The sequence below is a fragment of the Pogona vitticeps genome, chromosome 6 (assembly GCF_051106095.1).
Source record: "Pogona vitticeps strain Pit_001003342236 chromosome 6, PviZW2.1, whole genome shotgun sequence".
Taxonomy (NCBI): domain Eukaryota; kingdom Metazoa; phylum Chordata; class Lepidosauria; order Squamata; family Agamidae; genus Pogona; species Pogona vitticeps.
The window spans coordinates 3500876-3524012 of record NC_135788.1 but is presented as its reverse complement, the minus strand read 5'-3'; the positions used below and the strand labels follow the sequence as shown (position 1 = coordinate 3524012).

General features: G+C 45.9%; 2 protein-coding genes across 9 annotated transcripts; one reads left to right on the top strand and one right to left on the bottom strand.

The window, feature by feature from the left end:
• Window positions 1-488: 488 nt before the first annotated feature.
• On the bottom strand, window positions 489-17637 carry GUK1 (guanylate kinase 1). 6 transcript variants are annotated; one of them, XM_078378408.1, is made up of 8 exons: window positions 17497-17637; window positions 8200-8317; window positions 7212-7253; window positions 5122-5218; window positions 3365-3503; window positions 2416-2500; window positions 1260-1345; window positions 489-685 (listed from the first exon to the last, which is right to left on the bottom strand). In XM_078378408.1, the coding sequence occupies exons 2-8, from the start codon at window positions 8225-8227 to the stop codon at window positions 650-652; spliced, it is 513 nt and encodes a 170-aa protein (XP_078234534.1). In that variant the 5' UTR covers window positions 8228-8317; window positions 17497-17637; the 3' UTR covers window positions 489-649. The 6 variants fall into 6 exon arrangements, with proteins under 6 accessions (XP_078234534.1, XP_020660596.1, XP_078234536.1 ...); XM_020804937.3 differs by having other exon boundaries at window positions 8204-8317; window positions 17497-17533; XM_078378410.1 differs by lacking the exon at window positions 17497-17637 and adding an exon at window positions 15988-16336.
• On the top strand, window positions 17470-21048 carry MRPL55 (mitochondrial ribosomal protein L55). Of its 3 annotated transcripts, none has more exons than XM_020804941.3 (4): window positions 17470-17577; window positions 18905-19066; window positions 19466-19667; window positions 20780-21048. In XM_020804941.3, the coding sequence occupies exons 2-4, from the start codon at window positions 19044-19046 to the stop codon at window positions 20924-20926; spliced, it is 372 nt and encodes a 123-aa protein (XP_020660600.3). In that variant the 5' UTR covers window positions 17470-17577; window positions 18905-19043; the 3' UTR covers window positions 20927-21048. The 3 variants fall into 3 exon arrangements, with proteins under 3 accessions (XP_020660600.3, XP_020660601.3, XP_020660599.3); XM_020804942.3 differs by having other exon boundaries at window positions 17506-17590; XM_020804940.3 differs by lacking the exon at window positions 17470-17577 and adding an exon at window positions 17782-17914.
• Window positions 21049-23137: the final 2089 nt, after the last annotated feature.

Sequence of the window (23137 nt, the reverse complement as noted above, 5' to 3'; positions counted from 1 at the left end):
AGTCAATGGATGGATGGATGGATGGATGGATGGATGGATGCATGGGTTAGTCAATGGATGGATGGATGGATGGATGGATGGATGGATGGATGGATGGATGGGTTAGTCAATGGATGGATGGATGGATGGATGGATGGATGGATGGATGGATGGATGGATGGATGGATGGATGGATGGATGGATGGATGGGTTAGTCAATGGATGGATGGATGGATGGATGGATGGATGGATGGGTTAATGGATGGATGGATGGATGGATGGATGGATGGATGGATGGAAGGAAGGAAGGAAGGAAGGAAGGAAGGAAGGAAGGAAGGAAGGAAGGAAGGAAGGAAGGAAGGAAGGAAGGAAGGAAGGAAGGAAGGAAGGAAGAGTTGATGGATAGAAGGAAGGAAGAGATGATGGATGGATGGATGGAAGGAAGGAAGGAAGGAAGGAAGGAAGGAAGGAAGGAAGGAAGGAAGGAAGGAAGGAGCACAAAAATGGTCTAAATTTGACATTTTATTCTTTAGTAGAAAGTTGCTAGAATTCCACAGGGGATCAGGGGAAAAGAGGAATGTGTCTCTGTGTGTCTTTCTCTCTAGTACAGAACAGGCAGGAAAAGACATTGGGAATGTCTGCAAAATCCAAGCGTCTGCACCCTGAAGATTCACGACTTCTTGGCTCCTTGTGCCTTTTGGATTTCCTGCACGGAGGAGAAAGGAAGAGCGTAAGCTCCTTATTACACAGCAGAGTCACTGCTCATCCCACTTGGTTACAGAACACAGACCTGAAGCGGCAGAAAGAACTGCACCCTAGAACTGGGTGGGGGGTGGGCTTCCCAAACCGTCCACCCAAGGAGACTCCCAAAACGACCGATGGCAACCAAACACCACAAGCCCAAATGGAACCCAGACGGTGCCCAGGAGAAGCACCCGCAGTGGGAACGGCCCTTGTGAAGGAAGAGGGGCCATGTTCTGGCTGGTGGGAGGACCTCCCACAGGACTCTAAAGCAAGCCAAGAATCTACCACCTCTTCTCCAAACCAGGGAAGGCACTTCAGATGTGCAGGACTACCAGGCTCATCATCCCCAGCCAGCACAGAGAGTAGTCAAAAACATATCCGGAAGGTTCAACTGAGCGAACTCCATCAACTCCCGGAATGTCTGCCTGGGGAGCAACCCTTTTTATTGATCTCCTCTCAACTTTCTTTGATGTAGAGACCTCATCCAGGCAACCCGGATAAGGACGCTTCTCTCTCCAATTTAAGGGAGAACTCACCTCGGCAAGAGTGTTCTTCAGCTGATTATAGGCTTTTTCCAAATCATCGTTAATGATGATCAAGTCGAAAAGGCCAGGCTCCTTACCTGGTGAATTAAAACACACACTCAGAGGGAACCGAAAGGTTTGGGTCTGAACTGGCTCTCAACTCTCCTTTTCTTATATCCTAGTATCCTCTTTATTCAAAGCATCTGAGCCCCATCATGACATAAGGACCCATGTTGCCCAAAAAGCACACTCCTAGGTTTAAGGGCGGGGGGTTGTCATTACCTTTTCCATTTATGGTAAATTGGAGGACAGGGGACAGGTGGACCGAAAGGGGACTGGCCTGGACCACGAAGCCACAGAAGGATAATGTCCCACCAGTTGAGAATCATTGGTGTTCCACCTCCTGTTCGCAGCTCTCCTCCCTCCAAAGGTAAGGAGCCACCAATCTAGACGTGGCTCTGATGCTCAACATTTTATCCCTCTCTGCATCGCCCAGCCCGGATTCCTTCCCTCCATGCATCTGGAAATCCCCAGGAGAAGAGGATCTCCTTGAAGCCCCCGGCTTGGACTGTTTGGCTTTTTTCAGGGGAAAGACTGTAAAACAATGTGGAACTGGAGATGCTTGGGACACCACAGGCCTCTTACATGTCTCGAAAATATCACACCTCCCCTTCCTTTCACCGATAGATTAAAAGCAGGAGGGTGGGATGAAAGGAGAAGGGGCAAAGGAGAGTAAAAGCTGGGGCAGGAATATAGCTGGGATGGCCTGTCATGCACAGGCCAGCCTGTTGAGTCCTTCATCCTCACTCATTCAAGAAGGTAAGGAGCGAACCTGCCGGATTCAACCAAAGGACGATCCGGCCCAGCTCCCCAAAGCGGCTGATCAGGCACCTCGGTTGAGCGCATCAGCAGGTCATGCGTGCATGTGTTTATTTATTTAAAATATTTTACCCCTCCTTTCTGCTTAAAGAAAAGGACCCAAGGCCGCTGACAGGATTAAAAGAGGATGTTTAGAAACAAACAAACAAACAAAGCAAATAGACAGATGTTTTGAAAGAATCAAACAAACGCCATGCTAAAAAGGGGGTAACCAACATCCACACCGAAACCAGATTCAAACCAGAAAAGGAAGAGGACAGCACAGCCGCTATGGTTCCTGGATACTCACTCAGTTCCATGTCGATGGACGCGGCGTTCAGCCGCTTCTGTAAACTCTCCTCTGTCTCCGTCTGTCTCTCCCGCAACCGTTTCTCCTACACCCCACAAAAAAACAGATGTGAGATTCACATTCTCGACAGCTGATTGACACACACCCCACATCACCAGTGGGTTCTCTGCTTTCTGCTCTGTTCTGCTTCGGTTGGTGAGGGCAGCTTAAAGTTCATGGACCAATGCAGGCCCCCACCTCTTTTCTTAAGAAAAAACAAAACCCACAGCCCTCACTAAATACCAGATGTTTGGTCTTCACCATCAACCCACCAGTCCCTCTTCCTTGCCATCTTTCCTTAAGAACCGTCCTGATGGTTCTTAAAAGCCCCAAACCTCATTCGCTTTTTCATGATAGTTTCTCCTATGAAAAGATACCCCTTGACTGTGGATTTTGGAATCTCCTGTTCTTACTCATTTTACCACGTAAAACATGGAACCTTTGACTCTCCGGATGTTTTAGGAGATCAGCTCCAGAAGACTGAGGCAGCACAGCCAATGGTGAGGGATTATGGGAGCTGAAATCGAGAATTGATGAGCTCAGATTGATACCGCACGGCGTCCGTTATGAGGACGGTTCTATCCTACTCAGAACGATTCAAAGCTGCCTTTAACAACAGAGTCCTACAGAGAAGATTTTATTTTTATTTTCATGTTTTCCTTGTTCTTTTTTTTCAACTGCGATATTGTTCTATGTTTTGCCACGGGGCAAAAGTGTGATGCAATGAATAGAGCGATGGGATTCGGATTCAGAGGACTTGGGTTCAAATCCGCCACCAGGCCACAGAAATTCACCGATAAAACTACTCTTCATTTCACACACCTTCAAAACCTGATGGCCGTTAAGTCTGATGTGACTTGACGGCACGTCGCAAACACAACACAACAAGCCATGCCCGACTCATGCTCACCAAGACTTCAATGGAGGGGGCTTGGATGGAGATGTATATCGGATTAAGGTCCGTTTTCTTGATGTTCTTCACACCCTGCATGTCAATATCCAGAATACAAATCTGGTTCTGTGCTTGGACAGCCTGGATAGCTGCTTTGCTGACGGGGGGAAAAAAAGAAGGCTGATTAATGCTTCCAAAGCAGAGGCGCTGTCTTGCAAGAAGGGTTTCCCCATATAAATCTGAGGCCCTGATCTTAGCAACAAACAGGAACAACCTATAAGCCTTCTCAAACTCTGTTGCCGTAACTGATCGGTGACCTTCATCATCCTGCTGTGACAGTGGACTTGATTAGACAGCACTCTGACAGCAACAGAAAGCACACCCAGATGTGTTTTTTCCTTTTCGGTTTTCCCTCAGCTGCCCATTGACAGCTCTTAATAACCAGAAGACTTGTGGCACCTTTAAGACTAACTCATATTTATTTTTCAATAAACTTTTGTGTGTCCAAACACCCTTCTTCAGTTCAGTGGTGTGGCTGTGTCTCTGGGGGGAGTGTAAAACTGTAGGAAGGAAGGACCATAGTAAGGTGTGTTGGTCCTGAGTGAAGAAGACTTTTAACAGACAACAGGCAGTCATTAATTCCACCACAAAGGCACTGACTGGGGTCTGGGTGAGTAGCTAAGTCCCAGATAGTGCATAATGACACAAGAAGGGAGGGTACCGACGCATGAGAAGGTTCAGCCCACACTTTCTAGGCCTCCTCAGACATACCCGCCCTTCCCACAGTTTTCCCCCTTCCCGAGACACAGTCTCTGTATTCATCTGGACACACAAAAACGGATGAAAACCAACTTCTGGTTTCTCTTTGGCCTCAACAGACAAACATGTCTACCACCTAGATGACCTTTATCTTAACAGTCATTATTTTTATTTATTTCAGAGGTTTCGATTCTGATCTCCACCGAGCTGCCTTCTTAGCCCAGCTGACTTGAAATAAAAATGCACATATTACAGAGGCTCAAATATTCCCCCTGTATTACAAATATGGCATCTACCACCCCCTAGAGATTCAAGGCAGTGCATGTCTATGTCAAGAAAAATACCTAGCTAGCTAGCTAGTTCGTTGGTTGGTTAGTAGATTTATATACTGCTGGCTTTGTGGGAGACACTACTCTAAGCAGTTTACAAAGATAAAATAGACAACTACCCCAAACCACCCAAGAAAACCAATAAAATAAAAAGCCTACATCAAAACAATCATGGTTAATGACCTATTTTAGGTCCTAAAGGCAGAAATGTGCCTGTGGCCTAGGAACGTAGACAAACTTCCTCTTTCTACTAAACTGTACTTTTCCACTTCCATCCACGTTGGGAGAGTCAGTATGTGGCATTTTGAGGATGAAGGAATCCAAAACCCAAAAGACTTCGTGGCCAGCTGCTATCCTTCCTAGATCCCCTATGTTCCCTGAACTGTTTTCAACAAGTATGGGAGAAGAATGCTCCCAGGGAAATCTAGGCTAAAATAATTCAAGATTTGTGCCTTTGTAGACCTCATGTCTACCGCACCTTTCCCTTTTGGAAATTCAAAAATGATAATCATTCCGGATTATTTATTTACCTATTTAATTTAAATTTTATTTCAAACCCAAGATTCTAGTCCCTGGGGTTGCCAATGGTCAGCTTCACCGCATGACAGTGCCCAGTGGGAGAGAAAGCAAGAGCAATCTGACCCTCCATCAAAGAACCATAGCTCTTCTCCTACCAAAATTACACACCTTGTTCCATACAAGTTCCCAGAAAACTGTGCATGTTCAATGAATCCTCCAGCGTCAATTTCCTTCTGCATCTCTTCTCTGGTCACAAAATGGTAATCTGAGAAAACAGGGTATTTTATATAGCTCTCTCTATATGCAGAGGGACATGTCAAACCATCCTAAAAAGCCCACCTGGGAAGGGTGTCAATTTCCACCTAAGCCCCTGGCTCTTCCTGTTTATAGAAATAATAAATAAATCCCGCACAACCATCCCACACAACTGTGAGTCTCTCTCACAATGAACTGCAGAAGAACAGCTGATGGGAGAGGCAGACACAACCCAAGTGGGCCCTCTTTGCTTGATCTCATAATCTGGGAGGAATCCTCTTAATTAGAGGAGAGAAGGCAGATCTTATTCGAAAGGCTGCTTGCTCTCTTCCCCATGAGAACCTGCCTCTCAACAGAAAACAACCTCTGAGGCACCTGAGGTTAAGCAGAGAGCCAAAATAGGTGTTCTCGGTTGAAAGCCGAAGCGTAGCGCACTTGCCCAAGATAGATCTCCTGTCTTGCGTGCCATCAAGGCAATTCTGACCGATGGCAATCTTATTTTCAGGATTTTCTCGGTAGAGAATACTCAGAAGTGGTTGAGCTTTCCTTTGTTCGGGGGGGGGGGAACACCCTGGGACTGTGCAGCTTTCCCAAAGCCACCCAGGCTGGCTTTTCTCTCTGGAAACGCACCGTGGGGGTATCGAACTCCCAACCTCTGGCTCCACAGCTGGAGACCTAAACCACTGAGCTATCAAGCTAGCTCCACTTGTTCATAGGGTCACTGTAACATGGAAATGACTTGATCATATATAACAACAGCATGCTATCTTAAGGGGTCTGTTTCTTTTCTTACTACGTGGCTTTGGCTGGGAAGCCAGAGGTTGGGAGTTCCGATTCCCCCACTGGGCCTCCTTGAGAGAGGCTGGACTCGATGGTCCATATAGGGTCCCTTCCAGCTCTGCAGTTCAAAGGTTATTATTATTATATGTTTCTTTTCTGATTCATCTGTTACCCTTCCTAGGAACTTTTTAAATGGGATAAAACATTCTTAATATGAACCAACACAAAATCCACTGTGAACATCCACCTCCACCCCGAAAAGCAAGCTTCCAACCTTGGCATCCAGTCCTGGAAGACATCTCCGGTGAACTCTCCAGAAGAACACCTACATGATGTTGACCCGTCAAGCGGCATGCAGGCACCCCACCCGCTGCTGCACCTCCACGAATAGGATGGGTCACCCTCTGTCAGCTCTGCTTTGCTTTGGAACCCTGCCTTGAGCAGGGGGTTGGACTGGATGGCCTTATAGACCCCCTTCTAGCTCCATGGTGCTATGCCTTCCAGGTACTGGGCAACCTAAGCTGCTTTCACTTGATTGATTAATTGATGGATTGATTGACTGATTGACTGACTGACTGACTGACTGACTGATTGATTGATTGACTGACTGATTGATTGATTGATTGGGTTTAATTTATAGTCAGCCTTCCCACTCCCCCCCAAGAAGTGGAAAGGAAGGCAACCCTCAATAAAATTCAAACAGGCCGGTAAAAATAAATAAAACACAAGTGCAGATAAAAACACTGAAAAAAATTACCGTGTTCAAATGCCGTAGAATTGTCTTGAACATTAATACTTCTTTGAACTTAAAACAATTTTAAAAGACCTTTTTTTAAAAAAAGGAAAAAATATCGATATGATAAAAGCCACTCCCTCAATAGTCACTTGATGGGCAAAACCTAACAAGAACAAAACCACCTTGGTTTTGTGTGCTCTACCGGTGAGTAACAACCTGTCCTCAACAACCTCTCAAGACTGGGCAGTTCCTGCTCTGTCCCCCATCAGGCGCCATATTCCAGAAGCAAACTTTTTTTTTTAGAGAGACAGTTGCTCAGCCTTCTCCAATGTGGCATTCTCCAGATGTTTAACTACAACTCCCATAACTCACAGGCCAGTATGGGTAGGATAATGGGATGTGTAGTTCAAGACATCTGGAGGACACTGGGTTGGGTAAAGCGGCTTTACTGAGTCTCCTGCAAAGGAACGGGTATCTGGACACTGACCTTTTCCATTCACTTCTCCAGGTCTCGGTTGCCTTGTGGTATCTGGAAGCAGTAAATAATATACATATATATGTCTTAAACCAACACATCAGATGAAAACTTACATGTTTTTGTGAAGTAGCTGAAAAACCTTAAAGCAACAGGATGTGCTTTCCCCCACCAGCCCCATGATAGTCTAAATCAGTGGTTCCCAAACCTTGTGTCCACAGATGTTCTTGGACTACAACTCCCAGAAGCCTTCGTCACCAGATGTGATGGCCAGGATTTCTGGGAGTGGTTGCCTGAGAACAGTTGGGGACCCACTGGTAAAAACAGTTTTTCTCAGTTTAATTTAAGGCTGGGTTTCTTTTAAAACTGAATACGAGCATGTCATGGATCGACCTGATTTAGGTCTTTCTCCATCGCTTTTTAAAAAAGAGATGCACGCAGAGCGGGCATGGAAAACAGGGACATGAGTGAAAGAATGGCCTGGATTTTGGTTGTACAAAGTGGGTGGAGCTGCCAGCCAGACGCTGGCTGTAAAAACCCATTTCTTGATCGGAGGAAAGAATAGTGGATGGGAAACACCTCTCAAAAAGTTGTGTTCTTCCGTTACAAGGCAGGTTAAAAATAATTTGCAGTTTTCTCCCCTATTTGATTTTCAGCCCATCAGGCTTCAGATAAGGAGAAGCAGAGCTGGGAGGATTTTCCTTCTTTTACAGACTGTAACTCTCTGGATCTCACCATGATGGATTGAGGATGGGTCAGGGGGGCTCAACACCGGATTTTTCAGTTTGGTTTTTTTTTTTTTTTTGCTTTTTTTCCATGAGCACAGACCTTAAAGCGTCTGAGAGCATGAAGCAATACTGCATGCACAAATCCATCGCATGCGCACACACAGGCAAGGACTTGCTACCACCACCACCACCACCACCACCACCACCACCACCCTGGCAACACTCAATGCAAACACGCAGCCCTCCAAACAGCCCGGCAGAAGAGAACTCACTCACGGGAGACGCTGAAGCCGAAGACATTCTCGTAATCCTTCAACAGCTTCTTCAGCAGCGTGCTCTTCCCGGCACCCGAAGGCCCGCTCAGGACGACTGGCCTTGGTCCCGTCATAACTGGAGGAAGGCAAGCAGTGGCTTCGTTAGGACTTCATTGTTTTGCAGCAACTCTAAACAGTTTGCAGAAACCCAGGGCGTGCAATCAGTATATAATGATACATTTCACAAAGAAGGGAACACAACCAAACCCTGGGTTTGGAGCAAACCGTTACAGCTGGAACGATATGGCTCAAAAGCAAGGGCATGAAGACCACAATCGCCCTCTCCGAAGATGGGTACCTCTTCCCCCCAACATTGCCTGCTGTGAGTACAGCCAGCCTGTATGGCCTTGGGGAAGCTGCACAGCCCCGGAAGAAGGGGATGGAAAACCACTTCTGAATATTCTCTACTTAGAAAACCCTGGAAGCCGTAAGTCTGAACTGACTTGATGGCCCATGATTATTATTGTCCCTTAACTTCCACCTCAAGTAAACACCACAGCATCATTCTAACAGCAACCCCACCCCTTACAGGATGCATCACCGTGTGGCAGAGCTGAGTAGAAACACACTTTTTGATAACGTTGCCAGCTGCCAACATCACACTTGCACTGCAATCCTATTCACAATCACAACTTTTTTTTTCATTAGACCATACCGTTTGATCTACATTTGAAGGAAGGCGACTCGGGTTTAAAAGGCTCTGCTCTAGGTCAGTGAAGGTTATCCCTCTTTAGCAACCCAATGAGCAAGTTCGACTCTTGTGTTTACTTGGGAGTGCCAGGTAAAATCATCATCATCATGATCATCTTAGAACTGCACAGCTGGAAGGGGCCCTGTGGATCATTGAGCTCAGTCCTTATCAGAGAGGCCCAGCGGGGGAATCAAACTCCCAACCTCTGGCCAGATGCCTAAACCACAGTTATCCAGGAAAAGCGACCGATGTGCTCATATTTTGAAAGAGGAGGGGTTTAATCTGTGGTCTGAATTTCTTTACTTCATCCAGCTTTAACCCCAACAATTTTCATTAAAATTAAACACACTCTCCTTTCTTTTGGGAATATCCTACTTTTTGAGTTGTAGGAACACTGAGACAGCTGTGTTTGGAAAGGAAGACTTTATTTACTGAACCACCTAAAGGAAGATCATATCTTTTTGCAAATTCTTCAATATAAGTGAATGAAACAGAAAATCAACAGCAACACAGCACCTTGGCTTTACTGTAAAAATCAGACCAAACAGTAAAAATTCCTCCAAACAATTCCGAGTAGATCCACCTGCAAAGGACCTGGATTTGCCGTTTCCAATTAAGCTTGTCTCATAAAGACAAAATCTTCATACTGCAAGGTGTTACACATACATCTGTCTTTCCATTAGGTACTGGTGGTGATGTTGAAAGCCCTCCACAAGAAACGAATTCTAGGATCAGGTGTGTTTCCCCAAAAAAGCGAGTACCGGCTGAAGGCGTGTGTTTGAGAATCAAAATTTGGACCGCGTGGCCATTTTACATGGGCTAGTGGCATAAAGGGTACAAGTAGAGGCTTAAAGCTTGCAGACGGGAGTAGGATCAAGAGACAGAACAGCAGCAAATAACAGGCATAAACAGAAAAGGCTGAAGGAAGGAAGGAAGGAAGGAAGGAAGGAAGGAGCGCCATCTTGATAAAGCTGGGTGGTCCGTTGGTCAGCCAAAACAGCCTGGAAGAGATCTTGGATCCAGCAGTAATCGTGGTAAGCCAAGGGGGCTGCTAGGTCAGCAGTGCCTCTCTTCAGCTGTGTCTGTTTCTTGCAAAGGCTGAATTTGCCACATTGAGCCATGCCTTGATCACTTCCTGGTTAGGCTACTGCAATGCATTCTATGTAGGGCTTCCATTGAAGAGTGTTTGGAAGCTAAAGCTAGTATAAAATGTAGTGACTAGACTACTGCTAGTGCAACCTTTAGAGACAACTCTTCACTGGTCTTGTCCAAAGTACACTAGCTTCAAATCTGCATCTCAGTTCAATTCAAGGTGTTGCCGTTTGACCCTACAAAACCCCTAAACAGGTTCAGGGCCAGGAAACAGTAGGGCCCTCGTATCCGCAGGGGACCGGTTCCAAGCCCTTGTGGATGCTGAAAAACACGAATGATAGCAAACACTATACATCGCATGGTCTCTGGCATCCTCTAGCGGGCAGTTCTGCTAACCTCACCTTTAGAAATATATATATTTTAGGATTTTTCTTTTAACATGTTTAATATTTTCAGAGTGTGGATAAGTGAATCTGTGGATACTGATCCTGTGGATAAAGGAGTCCTACAGAAGTCCTTTTGGATGTGACAGGGCATTCTCTTGGGGGGGGGGGGGAGAGAAATCTGTGGGAAGAAACTCCTTGGTAGCTAAAGCTAGAGTACACTGAAACACTTTTGGGCTTCAGAACTGATTTTGGAAATGGCCTTTATAACTGTTTCCAAATCTTTCCAAATGTTTTATTAAAGCAATGCTTACAATAAGCAATGTCCAATCCATGAAGCATGAAAGTAACAAATACATACTTTACATAAGACTGTTAAAGAGTCAGCATGGTTAAGCATGCTAGTTGTAGAATATTGCAAGTTGTAGAATATTGCAAGAAAGGGATTCCTTTCAGGGGCACCTGGTCATGTTCAGAAAAAAAAAATTTAATCTCTTCTCAATTAGCATTCCCAACATTAGAGAGCATTGCATGGTACGTTGTTCCCCTATGATTTTGAGAGCACATTTATGGCTAGGAGACCTAGAGTCCTGCTAGAAAGCTGCTACGTAACCTTGGGAAATGTTACAAGAAATTTACAGAATGTTCTTTACTTATTTCATAAATCTATGCCTTCGATAGGAAGTGGACTTGTCCACACAAGCTCACATTGAAACACAGCAGTTCGTCTTCTTTATTTTTCTTTTGTCTTTGGCCTTATAGAAATAAACAAAAAAGATTTCCAGGAGAGTTTACACCCAAGGAGTATGACAGGTCCTCCTGACTGCAAGCTTACAAACTAGACACAGATTGCAGCTGATCTCCAAAATCAAAGCCACATAAATCCTTCTGGATGTGGTTGTTGAATTTATCTGGCTAGAATCGTAAATAAAATAAAAGAAAGCATGATCAGTCACTCAGAGATACGGACACACACATCCTGCTAGGGTGGACCAAGGCATTAACATAATCTGGACTCCGATTTCCCACAGGGATCAACCAAGTACACCTGACACACACACACGCAAAATCAATCAATCCATCCAATTTACCACCTGCCCTACCTAAGATACACTGCCTCTCAATATGCAGGTTCTCTTCCCCCACTGAGGCTAATTTCCTTAATCTTCTTTAAAGCTGTCTAAACCAGAAGCCGTTGCCAAGATCCTGTGTTGCCAAGATCCTGCGTCTACGAATCCTAAGCTTTACTCATGCAGAGTATGAAACTGTGTTTTGTTTGTCTGAATCCTCGACAGATCACCCAAATTCTAGTGCTAACGAGAGAGAGAGAGAGAGAGAGAGAGAGAGAGAGAGAATATGGGGTAGAATTTCTAATTCTCTTCTTCCAAATCTGCCCCGTGCTCCCTTTCCACCTCTGAATCCTCAATTTCCTAAATTAGAAAGTCCAAAATGTTTTTAGTCTTTATTTAGGAGCAGAGACCGGAGGACTACCTCCCTGTTTCTAGCAGAAAATAAATGGAAATTGCAACGCTTGCAGAATAGATTCTTTTTGAATGAATGAAAGGCTTCCTAAGCTAAAGTATTCCTCCCTTAAAATGCATAGGTTGACAACTTGCATGTAAGCAAATCTATAACATCAGAGGATTACAATTCCTGCAGGGGCTGTAGATAAAACACAGCCCTCACACCAATGCGGAGACTGGCTCAGTCCCGACAACCTACTTCCTTTTTGTTTACTACAGTTTTTGCTACCAAACTTTTCCATAGCTTTGCAATAAAAGGTGCGGTTTCTGGTTTCGACTTCTATTATTCCCTACTTATCCTGCAATGGTCATTAGTGCTGTATCAATTTGCTTCATTCCCATAGGAGACATCTCAACCTTCTCAAGGTTTGGTACTGAATATATTTTTGATGTTGCAATCCTTAATGCCTCCCTTTGGGACTCCATTAGAACAAACTGGATCCTTAACACTTGGACAAGCATGCATAAGACAGGAACAGACACATAGATCTCTCAAACGGACCATTTTCAAGGCAAGATATACAGTAAACGATGCCTTTTCTGCAGCCAGTTTACTTTTGATGGAAGATGCAAGCAGTGCTTCCTTTTTTATTTATTATTTTATTTCATTTATTGGATTTCTATCCCGCCCATCTAGACCAAAGGTTTACTTTAGCTTTCCTCAAGGTGTCATTTCTCCTTAAAAAAAGACATTTTCCCAGCATGCTTTCAACGTTTCGAGAAATGTTTTTCTCTTTTCTAAGCAAGGAGTTCCCATTCCATGATCTTTCTGGTTGCCTCGTTCTGCCTCTTTCCAAATCTACAATAAATATTAGCAATGAACCATCCACACTGTCAGGATACAGTTTAACATCCTTGGTCCTTCAATGGATTCACAAGGGAAGCCCACCACTTTATTACCAAGCTGACCATCCACAGTATGGTTCCTATGGGATAACCAGTGACGCATCAGAGGACCTACCTACCTAATATTCATCATCATCATCATTCTCTCTCTCTCTCTCTCTTTGAAATAAAGAAAGCCAACTAGCTTTGTCGAAGAGGCAGCAAACACATGCCCTGGATTTCTAAAGAACTCTGCATTTTTGTTAGCTCGAATTTGTTTCTACCTCACTAACAAAAGTTTAAAGGACACGAGAGAAACCTGGTCTTTAATGAAGGCTTTTCTCTCTTAGATACCAGTGATGGGTGTCCCACTGCATCAGCCTCCTCCAACCTCTCCTACCTTACCTTCTGCTCAGTTGTGGTCCTTTCTAAAGGAAACGACACAATCACAGCTGCGTTTCTGTGTGAGCAATAAGCTGATTGTGTTCTCACAGGGAAGAGGCAGAGGAGGCAGAGTACCTGGCTATTTCTGTGGACCTAAAGCCTTAAATTACCCATCCTTCGCCTTGCGGTGGCCAATAAAAAGCCACCTGCCAGATCCTTAATCCCTCTCCTGCTGTTTCCTCCTCCTTTCAATGGCTAGAAGTTTCAACCTTACCTTGAGCTTACCTTCAGCAAAGCACAACTTTCTAGTTCAAAGTGACCGCTATCTCTATAGGGGAGGCGCTGAAACATGTGCGCAAAATCTCCATGTATGTATCTACAGTACAGTACTATCATCCCATTTTGACTGAGGCAGAGATGCTGATATTCTAGAAGTGCTGAAGCTTTTTCTCCCAGGAGGAAAAAAAATATGAATTTTGGCCATGCTGAAAAATGGAGAAGACATATCTACCAATCAAATCCCAGTTTACATTCAACAACATGGGTTGGAATAAATACTTTTGTTTCATGTCTTGACCAGGCCTCTGTCCACTAAACCACGGAGCGGTCCCAAGGATGTGGCCCTTTCCTAGCTTCTAAGTAAGTCAAAATGTCTGAAGGGCACCAGCTCAAAGGAAGAGAGTTTGCTAAAAGTCCAACGAGATCATTTGGATAATTTCTCCTGCTTCCAAGAGACCATTTTGGACACTTTTTTTGCACATGGCGGCAAAAGGAGGATACAGGGAAGGAAAAAGACTTTTACATGTTATTCTTCTCAGCTCTGCATTTGGGAGTGAAATAAACCTACGGTATATAGACTAAAGGGACAGATCTTGGTAGCACGTAAGCTTAAGAGGGAGAAAAAGCAGAGCAGCTCAGCATCTGGAGAAAAGAAGATTAGAGAAAGGTTCTCACTGCAGCCTCAAGAAAGGTTTCTCAATTAGGCACTTTTAATCGCATTTCCTATTTATAGCGTGCCCTTCTGCAAGTTCACAGGCTTTTAGAATGTGGGACCAAAGAGCAGGAAAGCAACACTTATACATGCTGAAAGGTTATGGACAAAAGACAAGGAAAGGAACGGATGGTTTTATTTTGCTTGCCGTCAGTTTACACAAATTTGCAGCAATAACAACAAGCCAGTCCAATCAGGGCCTTTACACTTTCAGGAGCTTATAAAAGGACCATGTCAGTCCTTTTAAACAAACAAGGGAAATCTCAGTGTGAGCCCACTGTTCCAGCCACCCCTGTACAGTTTATCTCAGTGGTTCCAAATGCTGGGTCCCCAGATGTTCCCGGAGCAAAACTCCTAGAAGACTTCACCCCTAGCTTTGCCGGCCAGGATTTCTGGGAGTTGTAGTCCGAGAATATCTGGAGATCCAAGGTGGGGAACCACTGGTCTATCTGACTGGAAGCATCTTTTTCCCTAGTCTCCTGTCATGAATTCCTTTAACATGGCAATCCCAAAGTTGTAACCAAGGACCATCTTTCCAGATGGGATTGAGAAGGGATTTCTCCCCAGGTGAAATCAGCCGATGACACCGGTATGCTTATCGAAACTTGAGCTACTTCTGTTTACAGCTACCTTGTCGATCAGCGGTAAGGAGCTGAACAGGATGGAATTCCTTCCCCATCCGCTTCCTCTTTTATGACACCATAAACATCAAGTAACACCCAAACATCTCCATGGCCAGGGAAGTTAAAGAACAGTCTGGCTGGGGAACAATACAGAGAGCCAAATTCAATGGTCCCAAAGAAGGCTAGGCCCACCAAATCCATGGGACGTCTGTAAGTGTTGAGTTACCAAAGTCCTATTGATTCAGGAGGAGATCTATTCCGATTAAGACTAACAATTGCATTTAGCCTCTGGAGATTAGGGTCAAGAACCTGAAGAGTCACACACAGTGAAAGTCGCTCACATTAAGTCCTACCCAACAGGAGAAGTCATGTACAGTACTTAGAGGGAGCCACCTAAAGAGGAAATGTTATTTATTTCAAATATTTATACGTTGCCATTTTCCCCAAAGGATTCAAGGTGGCTTATTATAGTATTAAAAGAAACAAAGTTAAAAGCTGAACAATAAACTATTACCATACTTAAAAAGCATTAAAGAGATATCCTATGAAACTCATAATAAGAGGAATAAAACACAAATAAAACAACAGGATAAAATAATACCTTAAAAAAACCCTTGGTCAACCAGTCATTTAAAGGAAAGCCTGCCTAAAGAGAAAGTTTTTTTTGTCTGCTTCTGGAAGGACAGTAAAGACATGGAACACGGTTTATTCCAAACAGCCTTCAACGATACAGACTGAGAATAAGGATACCAAAGGGACAGGGAGCTGAAATCTTTGTTGACTAGAAATAAAACAATCAGCCGCAAACTGGATCTTATTTAGTTAGCATTTTTATCTTTTAAAACACAAACTCACACACATATTCAGAACAGATCTGCTTCTGTGTAAGAGCCAGGAAAACCACACCATGTAAACAACTTCAGGTGCAATAAAAGCTACTTGTATTTGAATTTCTTCCCAACTGCAAACAGCCAAGGTTCAAGGAAGCAGTTCCTGCTTACAAGCGACAGCTCTAGTTCCTACAAGAGCACAGTGTGGACAGAGAGGGCAGCTATAATTGGATACCTCCTGCTTCCGTGGTCTGCATGCAGAATAATTATGAGGAAACAGAAGAATTAAATGGAGAATTATACGGAAATAGAAGTCACCCTGCCGAAATCACAAGACAGGGCAGACCCGTGAGTAATAACTGCCAACTGTTCTTTCAGCAGTTCAACTCAGCACAGCCACTCACCAGCTCAAATGTTGTAGGTCTCCCTGAAAATTTCACAGGCTCCAAGTACAACTGTTTGCTATGATTTTTTTCCCAGAAATCCATTTTGAAAAAAAAGACTGGTTTCCCATGCTGCTAGCTGTTCTTTTTTTATTATTCCTTTCTGGGGTCATTGTTATTACTGATGACGACTTGGATTGCATATTAATTCTGCAGTCTAGCTGCTGTTAAATGTCATGCCCGCTAGCACTTTTTAATCCATTTCCTCTGCTCCACAGAGCAGTTCTGCTTAAGCAGAAGAAACAAGGCTGACGGCATCTCTAGGCAACTGACAAGGAAGTATGAACTCCTTCCATCTTCAAACCGGTTTGCTGCTCTTGTTTTTTTTGTTTTTTAAAGCAATCCCATGAAGGGAGAAGCAGCAGTAAATGCATCTTGACAGCTCTTTTCCTTCCTTTGCTAAGGCGCAGGAGCCACTTAAGAGAGTATTGGCGGCACCACAGAACGGGCAAAAAGCCTGCACTCTTTAGGACTTTCTTTATGGCACAGTGTCAAAAAGCCAACCCCAGAAAGGGGACAGGCAGCACGGACGAAGCATCTCCTAAAGGGCTGCAGAACGGAGCGCAGGCCCAGACAGATAACGTTCGCTTCATACTGATTTTTACGAGCACTTGCACTCAGATGTAAATGAGCATCGTACAGCGATGCAGCTCAAGTCTTTTTTGGAATCCAAGGCAGTTTAACTGAAAACAAGTACCAGAGGCACAGGGGCTGCAGAAAAGGATCTTAGAGTGGAAGATGTGATCGGGAGAGCGGGATGCAGGATCTTGGGATAGCAAGATCCTTGCAGAGGCACCAGAGAGAGGAAGAAGGGAAGGGGGCACCGGGGGGGGGGGACGAAAGCAGGAGCCAAGCTGGAACCCTTTGGGGAGGGGGCCACGAAGGCGAGTCAGAGCGGCCACTTAAAAACAGAAGCATGGAAGAAAGGGCCCTGAATATCTTTAGTATTTTAAAATTAAAATATTTCAAAAAATTTGATATTAAAATGCTTTTTTAAAAATTGCTATTATTTTTTAAATTTTGATATTAAAAAGTTTTTTTTAATTTTGATGTTAATATATATTTTTCCCCAATAGCCAGTGTATGGGGGGGGGCTCCAAGGAGCGCTGATTTCTCTTTTTCTAGGTGATTTCCCCCCCCAACCCCTCCCCCAGGCTTGGTGTGGCCATCCCAGAGCCTGCATGGCCGCAAGGAGTGATGGGGGGGGGGAGAAAGGGTGGGGAAGGGTTTTGTTTGGGGGGGTAACCCTGGGCAGGGGAGAGCTGAACGAGGAGAGCCCCCACCCCACCCCATCCCGCGCGAAGGCAGGGCGGGCGAGGCTGAAAGAGAGCGAGCTTAAATCCCCAGCCAAGAAGCCCAGCGGGGTGGAACCAAGGTGAACGGGTCACGGGAGCAGTGGGGGAAGGCTTTCGGTGTAACACCGCTGGGGGGGAAGATGCGACAGGGGGACCCTGAAAAGGGCGCACTCACCTGAGAGGGCGCCGCTCAGCCAGCGCCGCCAGAGCATGAGGAGCGGAGCGCGGAGGAGCCGGAGCCGCTTGTCCCGGAAGGGTAACTCAGAACGGTGGGCCGGCCCGCTCTCCGGAATGGGGGGGAGGCGGCGGGTGGGGTCCTGCCGCCGCCGCCGCAGGCAAGCCCCGCCCCTCCTTCCGGGAGCGTTTGTACGTCATCACCAGGTCGTCTCTCTCTCTCTCTCTCCCCTCAGTAGCTGCTGCCAAGGCGTCGCTTGGGGATGACGCGGCAGGAGCGCCGTCTGACGACATCGCCAGCGGCCGGGAGGTGGGCGGGGCCGCAGGAGGTTCGAGGAGGCGCGGGTCACGTGGGCGCCAGGCTTGGGTTACGACCCAGCGGAGGAGGTTGGGGAGAGGGGCGAACCATTAAGGATAAGGTAGGGGGAGGTCAAACCATTCTGGGTTCGGGGGGGGGAGAGAAGGAAACGAAGAATGAAGAAATAAGGCGTGGAGGAAAGGACTCGGACCGAACCATTTTTATATTAAATGAGGGGGGAAACAGAAATGGCTCCGAAGGAGGCCAAACCATTGAGGATTTATGGGGGGGCGGAGTTGGAGTAGTTGATGAACTGGTTGAGGATTTAATGCTTGCCTTCTTTCTTGAACTGAAGGCGGGGAAATCGAGGTTATTCTGGTTCCCCCCCCCCCGCCCTTTTTGTCTTCCCAACAGCCTTGTGAGGTGGGCCAGGGAAAGAGGAACGGGAGGTCACGTGCTCCCTGGACCAGCTGCATGACTTAAGGAAGGTGGATATCCACATTTCAGTCTAAATTAAGATTTTTTTTATTTTTACAAAATAAATGAGGAGGATCAACCCTGGTTTTCTGTGCAGGATAGGCCACTGCCGGTGGACTACATCACCCAGAATCCCCCAGTCCCTTAAGCAAGTTTGTTTTCCTCTTTTTCTCCCCCATGGCCGGAACGACTTTTGATTCTGGCACGGTCTGCAGAATCTTAATGGAGAGATAAAACCCACGGGATTGCTGTATGGACGCCGTGCAGAAGCGAGACTCCTTCGCCGAGGGCAGCGGTGGTGGGGAAAAGCGGGACGCAGGAGGAGAAGAGGAAGGCCGAACATGAGAGGGATAGGCTGAGCGACGGAAGCCACGGCTTTTGGTCTTCAAGACCTTGCCCATGTGCAAACGTTGTTTTAAGTTGGAAGCCGCTTAACAGCACATTAACACACACATACACACACACACCCAGTTGTGAGCAACCTTCCCAGTCCAATTGGTGGTGGAGCTGCATTTTGGAACAAGGACAACCAACGGTTTCTCTTGGAGATGCCACAAACAGGTCTAACGGAACAGTTAAAAAGACCCTTTTATGCCAAAAGCCCCAATAACACCCGCTGTTCTTTTTCTTCCAGCCGATGCACTACTAAAGAGTCGTCGTGGGCCTCGGATCATGTCCCTTGAAAACGTCTGCGGGTTTTGTTCGTCGTAAAGGTTGCATCCAGCCTCTGAGAACCACCGGAGTCAAAGTCTTGTTGGCTAAGCGTCAAAAGGATGGCCCTAATCAGGACTCTCAGGTACCACCTTTGAATGTTAAGTTAGCAGCGTAACTATAGTGCCATATCGGAGGACCGCTCGTAAATGTGTAATAATATACTATCTCAGACTCTATGGATCATCGGGTTCAGCCTCTCTCAAAGAGGCCCAGCGGGGATTTGAACTCCCAAACTCTACAGCCGGAGACCTAAACCACTAACCTATCCCAATTGCGTAGGGTGGTTGTCTTTTAAAGCAAACGTTAGATTTCCTGGGTCCTGTAGGAAATGGTCCATGTCGTTGCTGATGTCTTTCCGTGCATATTAAGGCCAATTCAGGCCGTCTGTTTATTCAACTCTAGCAACTCCCCCCCCCATCTGAATTAAATTTTACCGAGATTGTACTAACCGGGGGCCTTGTTCTCCTTCCATGGGTTCCAGGGCACTACGGCTAGAGGCTCTCTCCACATTCAGGGCCGCACCTCCCAGGATCCACACGTCCGCCAGCCAGCTCAACTCCAACCGAACGTCCATTGCTTGTATCGGGAGGCAGAAATATGCCCGTCTCTATCCAGTGCTGCTGGTCAAACCTGATGGCTCGACGATCCACATCCGTTACAAGGAGCCAAAGCGGATCCTCGCAGTGAGAGTTGAATGCCTTTTCGCCCTTTGGGGGTGGGGGGGGGGAGAAAGATCTCCCGGGATTCTGAGAAAACAGCATCTGTGCTTCTCCAAAGGTGCTACACACGTCCTTCATAGGTAGCACTTTTCGATGCAGGTTTGTCATCTACATTGGAACTAACCCTTCAGGGAGTGTAGGGGAGTGGTTAGGAATTTTGAGTTTTCAAGACGACGTATCCCATAATTCTCCTTTCTGGGAATTCTGTCTCACAGACACTTTTTTGTTTAGTCGTTTAGTCGTGTCCGACTCTTCGTGACCCGATAGACCAGAGCACGCCAGGCCCTCCTGTCTTCCACCGCCTCCCGGAGTTGGGTCAGATTCAAGTTGGTCACTTCGATGACCCTGTCCAACCATCTCATCCTCTGCCGTCCCCTTTTCTCCTCTGGCCTTCACACTTTCACAACATCAGGGTCTTTTCCAGGGAGTCTTCTCTTCTCATGAGATGGCTAAAGTAGTGGAGCCTCAGCTTCAGGATCTGTCCTTCCAGTGAGCAATCAGGGTTGATTTCCTTCGGAATGGATTAGGTTTGTTCTCCTTGCAGTCCAGGGGACTCTCAAGAGCCTCCTCCTCTTCATGGATTGCTGCCTTGACGTGGCGAAGGGGCTTGAGTAATTCAGAGAAGCTAGGAGCTAGGCTGTGCAGGGACACCCAAGACGGACAGGTCATAGTGGAGAGTTCTGACTAAACGCAATCCATCTGGAGTAGGAACTGGCAAGCCACTCGAGTATCTTTGCCAAGAATACCCCATGAACAGAAACAAAAGAATGGCCGTGGGATGTAGGGTTTTTTTTTAAAGGCTGAAAACCGGGAGATTCCCTCCTCCAGATTGAATGCCAGATTTTAAGGAGAAAGAGGTTGGGTGGGTTTAAAAATGTTTGAAATAAATAAAATAATAAATCCTAGAAAAGAGGCCTCCAGATAATTAAAACAACATTGATGCCCTGAAGCCCTTTTATGAGCAATACTGGAGATGTTGAATTTCTGCAGGGAATCAAGAAGCATGTGCCTCTGTGGAGGGACTAGGGAGCAGAGCGGCCATCTTATTGACTAAAATGTGGTGTTTATATTGCTAGATTCCGATAGACAGCAATACCCTCCCGGAGGCCGAAAGGAGAGCCCGGCTGTTGAAGCGGAAGGCGGCCCTCCTTCAGTCCAAACAGGAGGCGGTTTATGAAGATGTTTTCAACTTGGATGACTACAAAAAGTTTTGGAAGAAATGAGTTGTTGGGTTGGTGTTGTTTTTAAAGACAGCTGTAATGATAGCTACTTTGTGTTGATGTGAAGCTGCTGCATGTAGATCCATGTGGTTTATTAAAGAGGTTATTATTTCATCTAATAAAAATGATTCCTTTTTTTTTTCTTCCCCATTTTTCAGTCACTGCAAAAAACACAACAGAGTCTTTTGACCCCTTTCAGTCTAAAAAGCTTTGTTTGGCTGGCAGGAGCAGTGTGTGAATTGCAAGGAGAGTATGTGTGCACCCTTATCCTGGATATGGGGGTGGGAGAGAATGGAATAAACTATAGAAGGTTTGCAGACCATTGTCTTAAACGCTCAAAAGTGCTGGTGAGCAGAAACATCCTGGAAATAGCTACCCCAGTTACCCTTGTCTCTTACACTTTATGGCGTAAAGCAAAGATGTTGTGTTTTCAAAGAGTTTCTGGTTTAGCCAAAGGCAGAAGGGACCTGTTTCCATCTTACGGTCTCGCTGGAAATCTTTTTGGGGGGCTATACACGGTAGGGTAGCCATACAGCCCATCTTGCAGGGATGAGCCAATTAAGAAATGAAACGAGACAAAAAGCCCTTTGTTGTTTAGTCATTTAAGTTGTGTCCAACTCCTCGTGACCCCATGGACCAGAGCACGCCAGGCCCTCCTATCTTCCACTGGCTCCCGTAGTTGTGCCAAGTTCATGTTGGTCGCTTCGATGACCCTGTCCAGCTATCTCATCCTCTGTCGTCCCCTTCTCCTCTTGCCTTCACACTTTCCCAACATCAGGGTCTTTTCCAGGGAGGAAAAAGCCCTTATCTTTGTTTAAACCCGGGGGAGAGAGTCGAATTTCCTGGTGTATTCTTGTTGAAGCTGTTTCCCTATGGAATTCCTCTTTACACAGATAGATGGATGCTGGCCTTGTTAGGCTTGTCCTCCAGAGAAGGAAATCTTAACAGCGCAATGTTATGGGCATCTTATGGGAAGAAAGCTTCACTAAAACATGTACATGGGAGGGAGTCTCATTAAATTCAGGGGTCAGAAATGGGGGCCAGCGTTGTTTGTGCAGAGGTTAAAAAAGTGTAATAGACAAGGGTAACTGGGCTTACTATCGCCAGGATATTCCTGCTGTTAAAGGGCTTCTAGAGGTGCTTCTTTCAGTAGACAGATACGTGTTGAAGCTACCTAAAGATACAGAACAAGAAAGTGGTTGTGATTTTTTCCAGGGCTTGCCTGAAGAGAGAGGAAGTTTTGTGATTCTGTGAGAAAAGATGGCTTCACCTATACAGGAGCAGAGAAAGTTTGAGAACCTCTAAAATAAGTCTGCTCGAAGGAGCCAGAAATGACCCAGCAGCTTCCCCAGAATAGCTCTTTCATCCTACGGCTGAGCTAAAGTCCATTAAATGCCTCTCACGAAGGGGAGAGAGGCGAAAATCTCTGGAGGCATCAGCGATCGAAAGAAAATCTGTTTCTCTTCGACCTTGCCTTTGGACTTTGTGCAGGAGGTGTGTACAGGTCGGTCGGAAAGAGCCAACGCAATCGGATTAGAGACCGTGGAAAATAAATCCTCGGCAATGCAACAGCCCGGCGAAAGTGACTCGGATTCGCGGCCGCCGGCTTGAAAGGAAACGAACACGCGCACTAATAAATTGAGGAAATGATGGGAGCCATTGTGAGGACTTCCTGGAAAAGCAAGGGAGGAGAAGCGCCCTGCCAATCAATTGGCACAAAAAAAAAAGCAACATAGAGTTTAGTGATACCATGAAGACGAAAGCTTTCTTTGGCCTAAACCTTGGGGGAACTGCAGCCCGGTTCATCTGAAATGAATTCCGATTGTTTCTTAGGAGAAACCCACTGGTGTGGTGACTGTTCAGGCCGTCACGTGCTTGAGGGCAGTTTTCCACATATGAAAATATTCCCCGCATGCAGAAAAATAGCCCAATGCAGAAAAGGCAGACATGGGTTGCAATCCTATACACTCGCTTCGGGGTAAATTCCACCCCCCCCAAAAAAAGGATTGATGTTCACAGTAAATCATGTAAGGAATTGGGCAGTTTGGAAGCGTCTCCCTGACATGCTAGGTTTCTAGGGGCAAAGTTTGGCTTGTTTTAAACCGAGGAGCATCCCGGCCCACGAGCCTCCATCCGCATTCACGATTTCCGGGGAATTTAGGCTGGAGTGAACCGATGTTGTGCCTTTTGTGAGGCTTCGATTGAGTCCGGGTT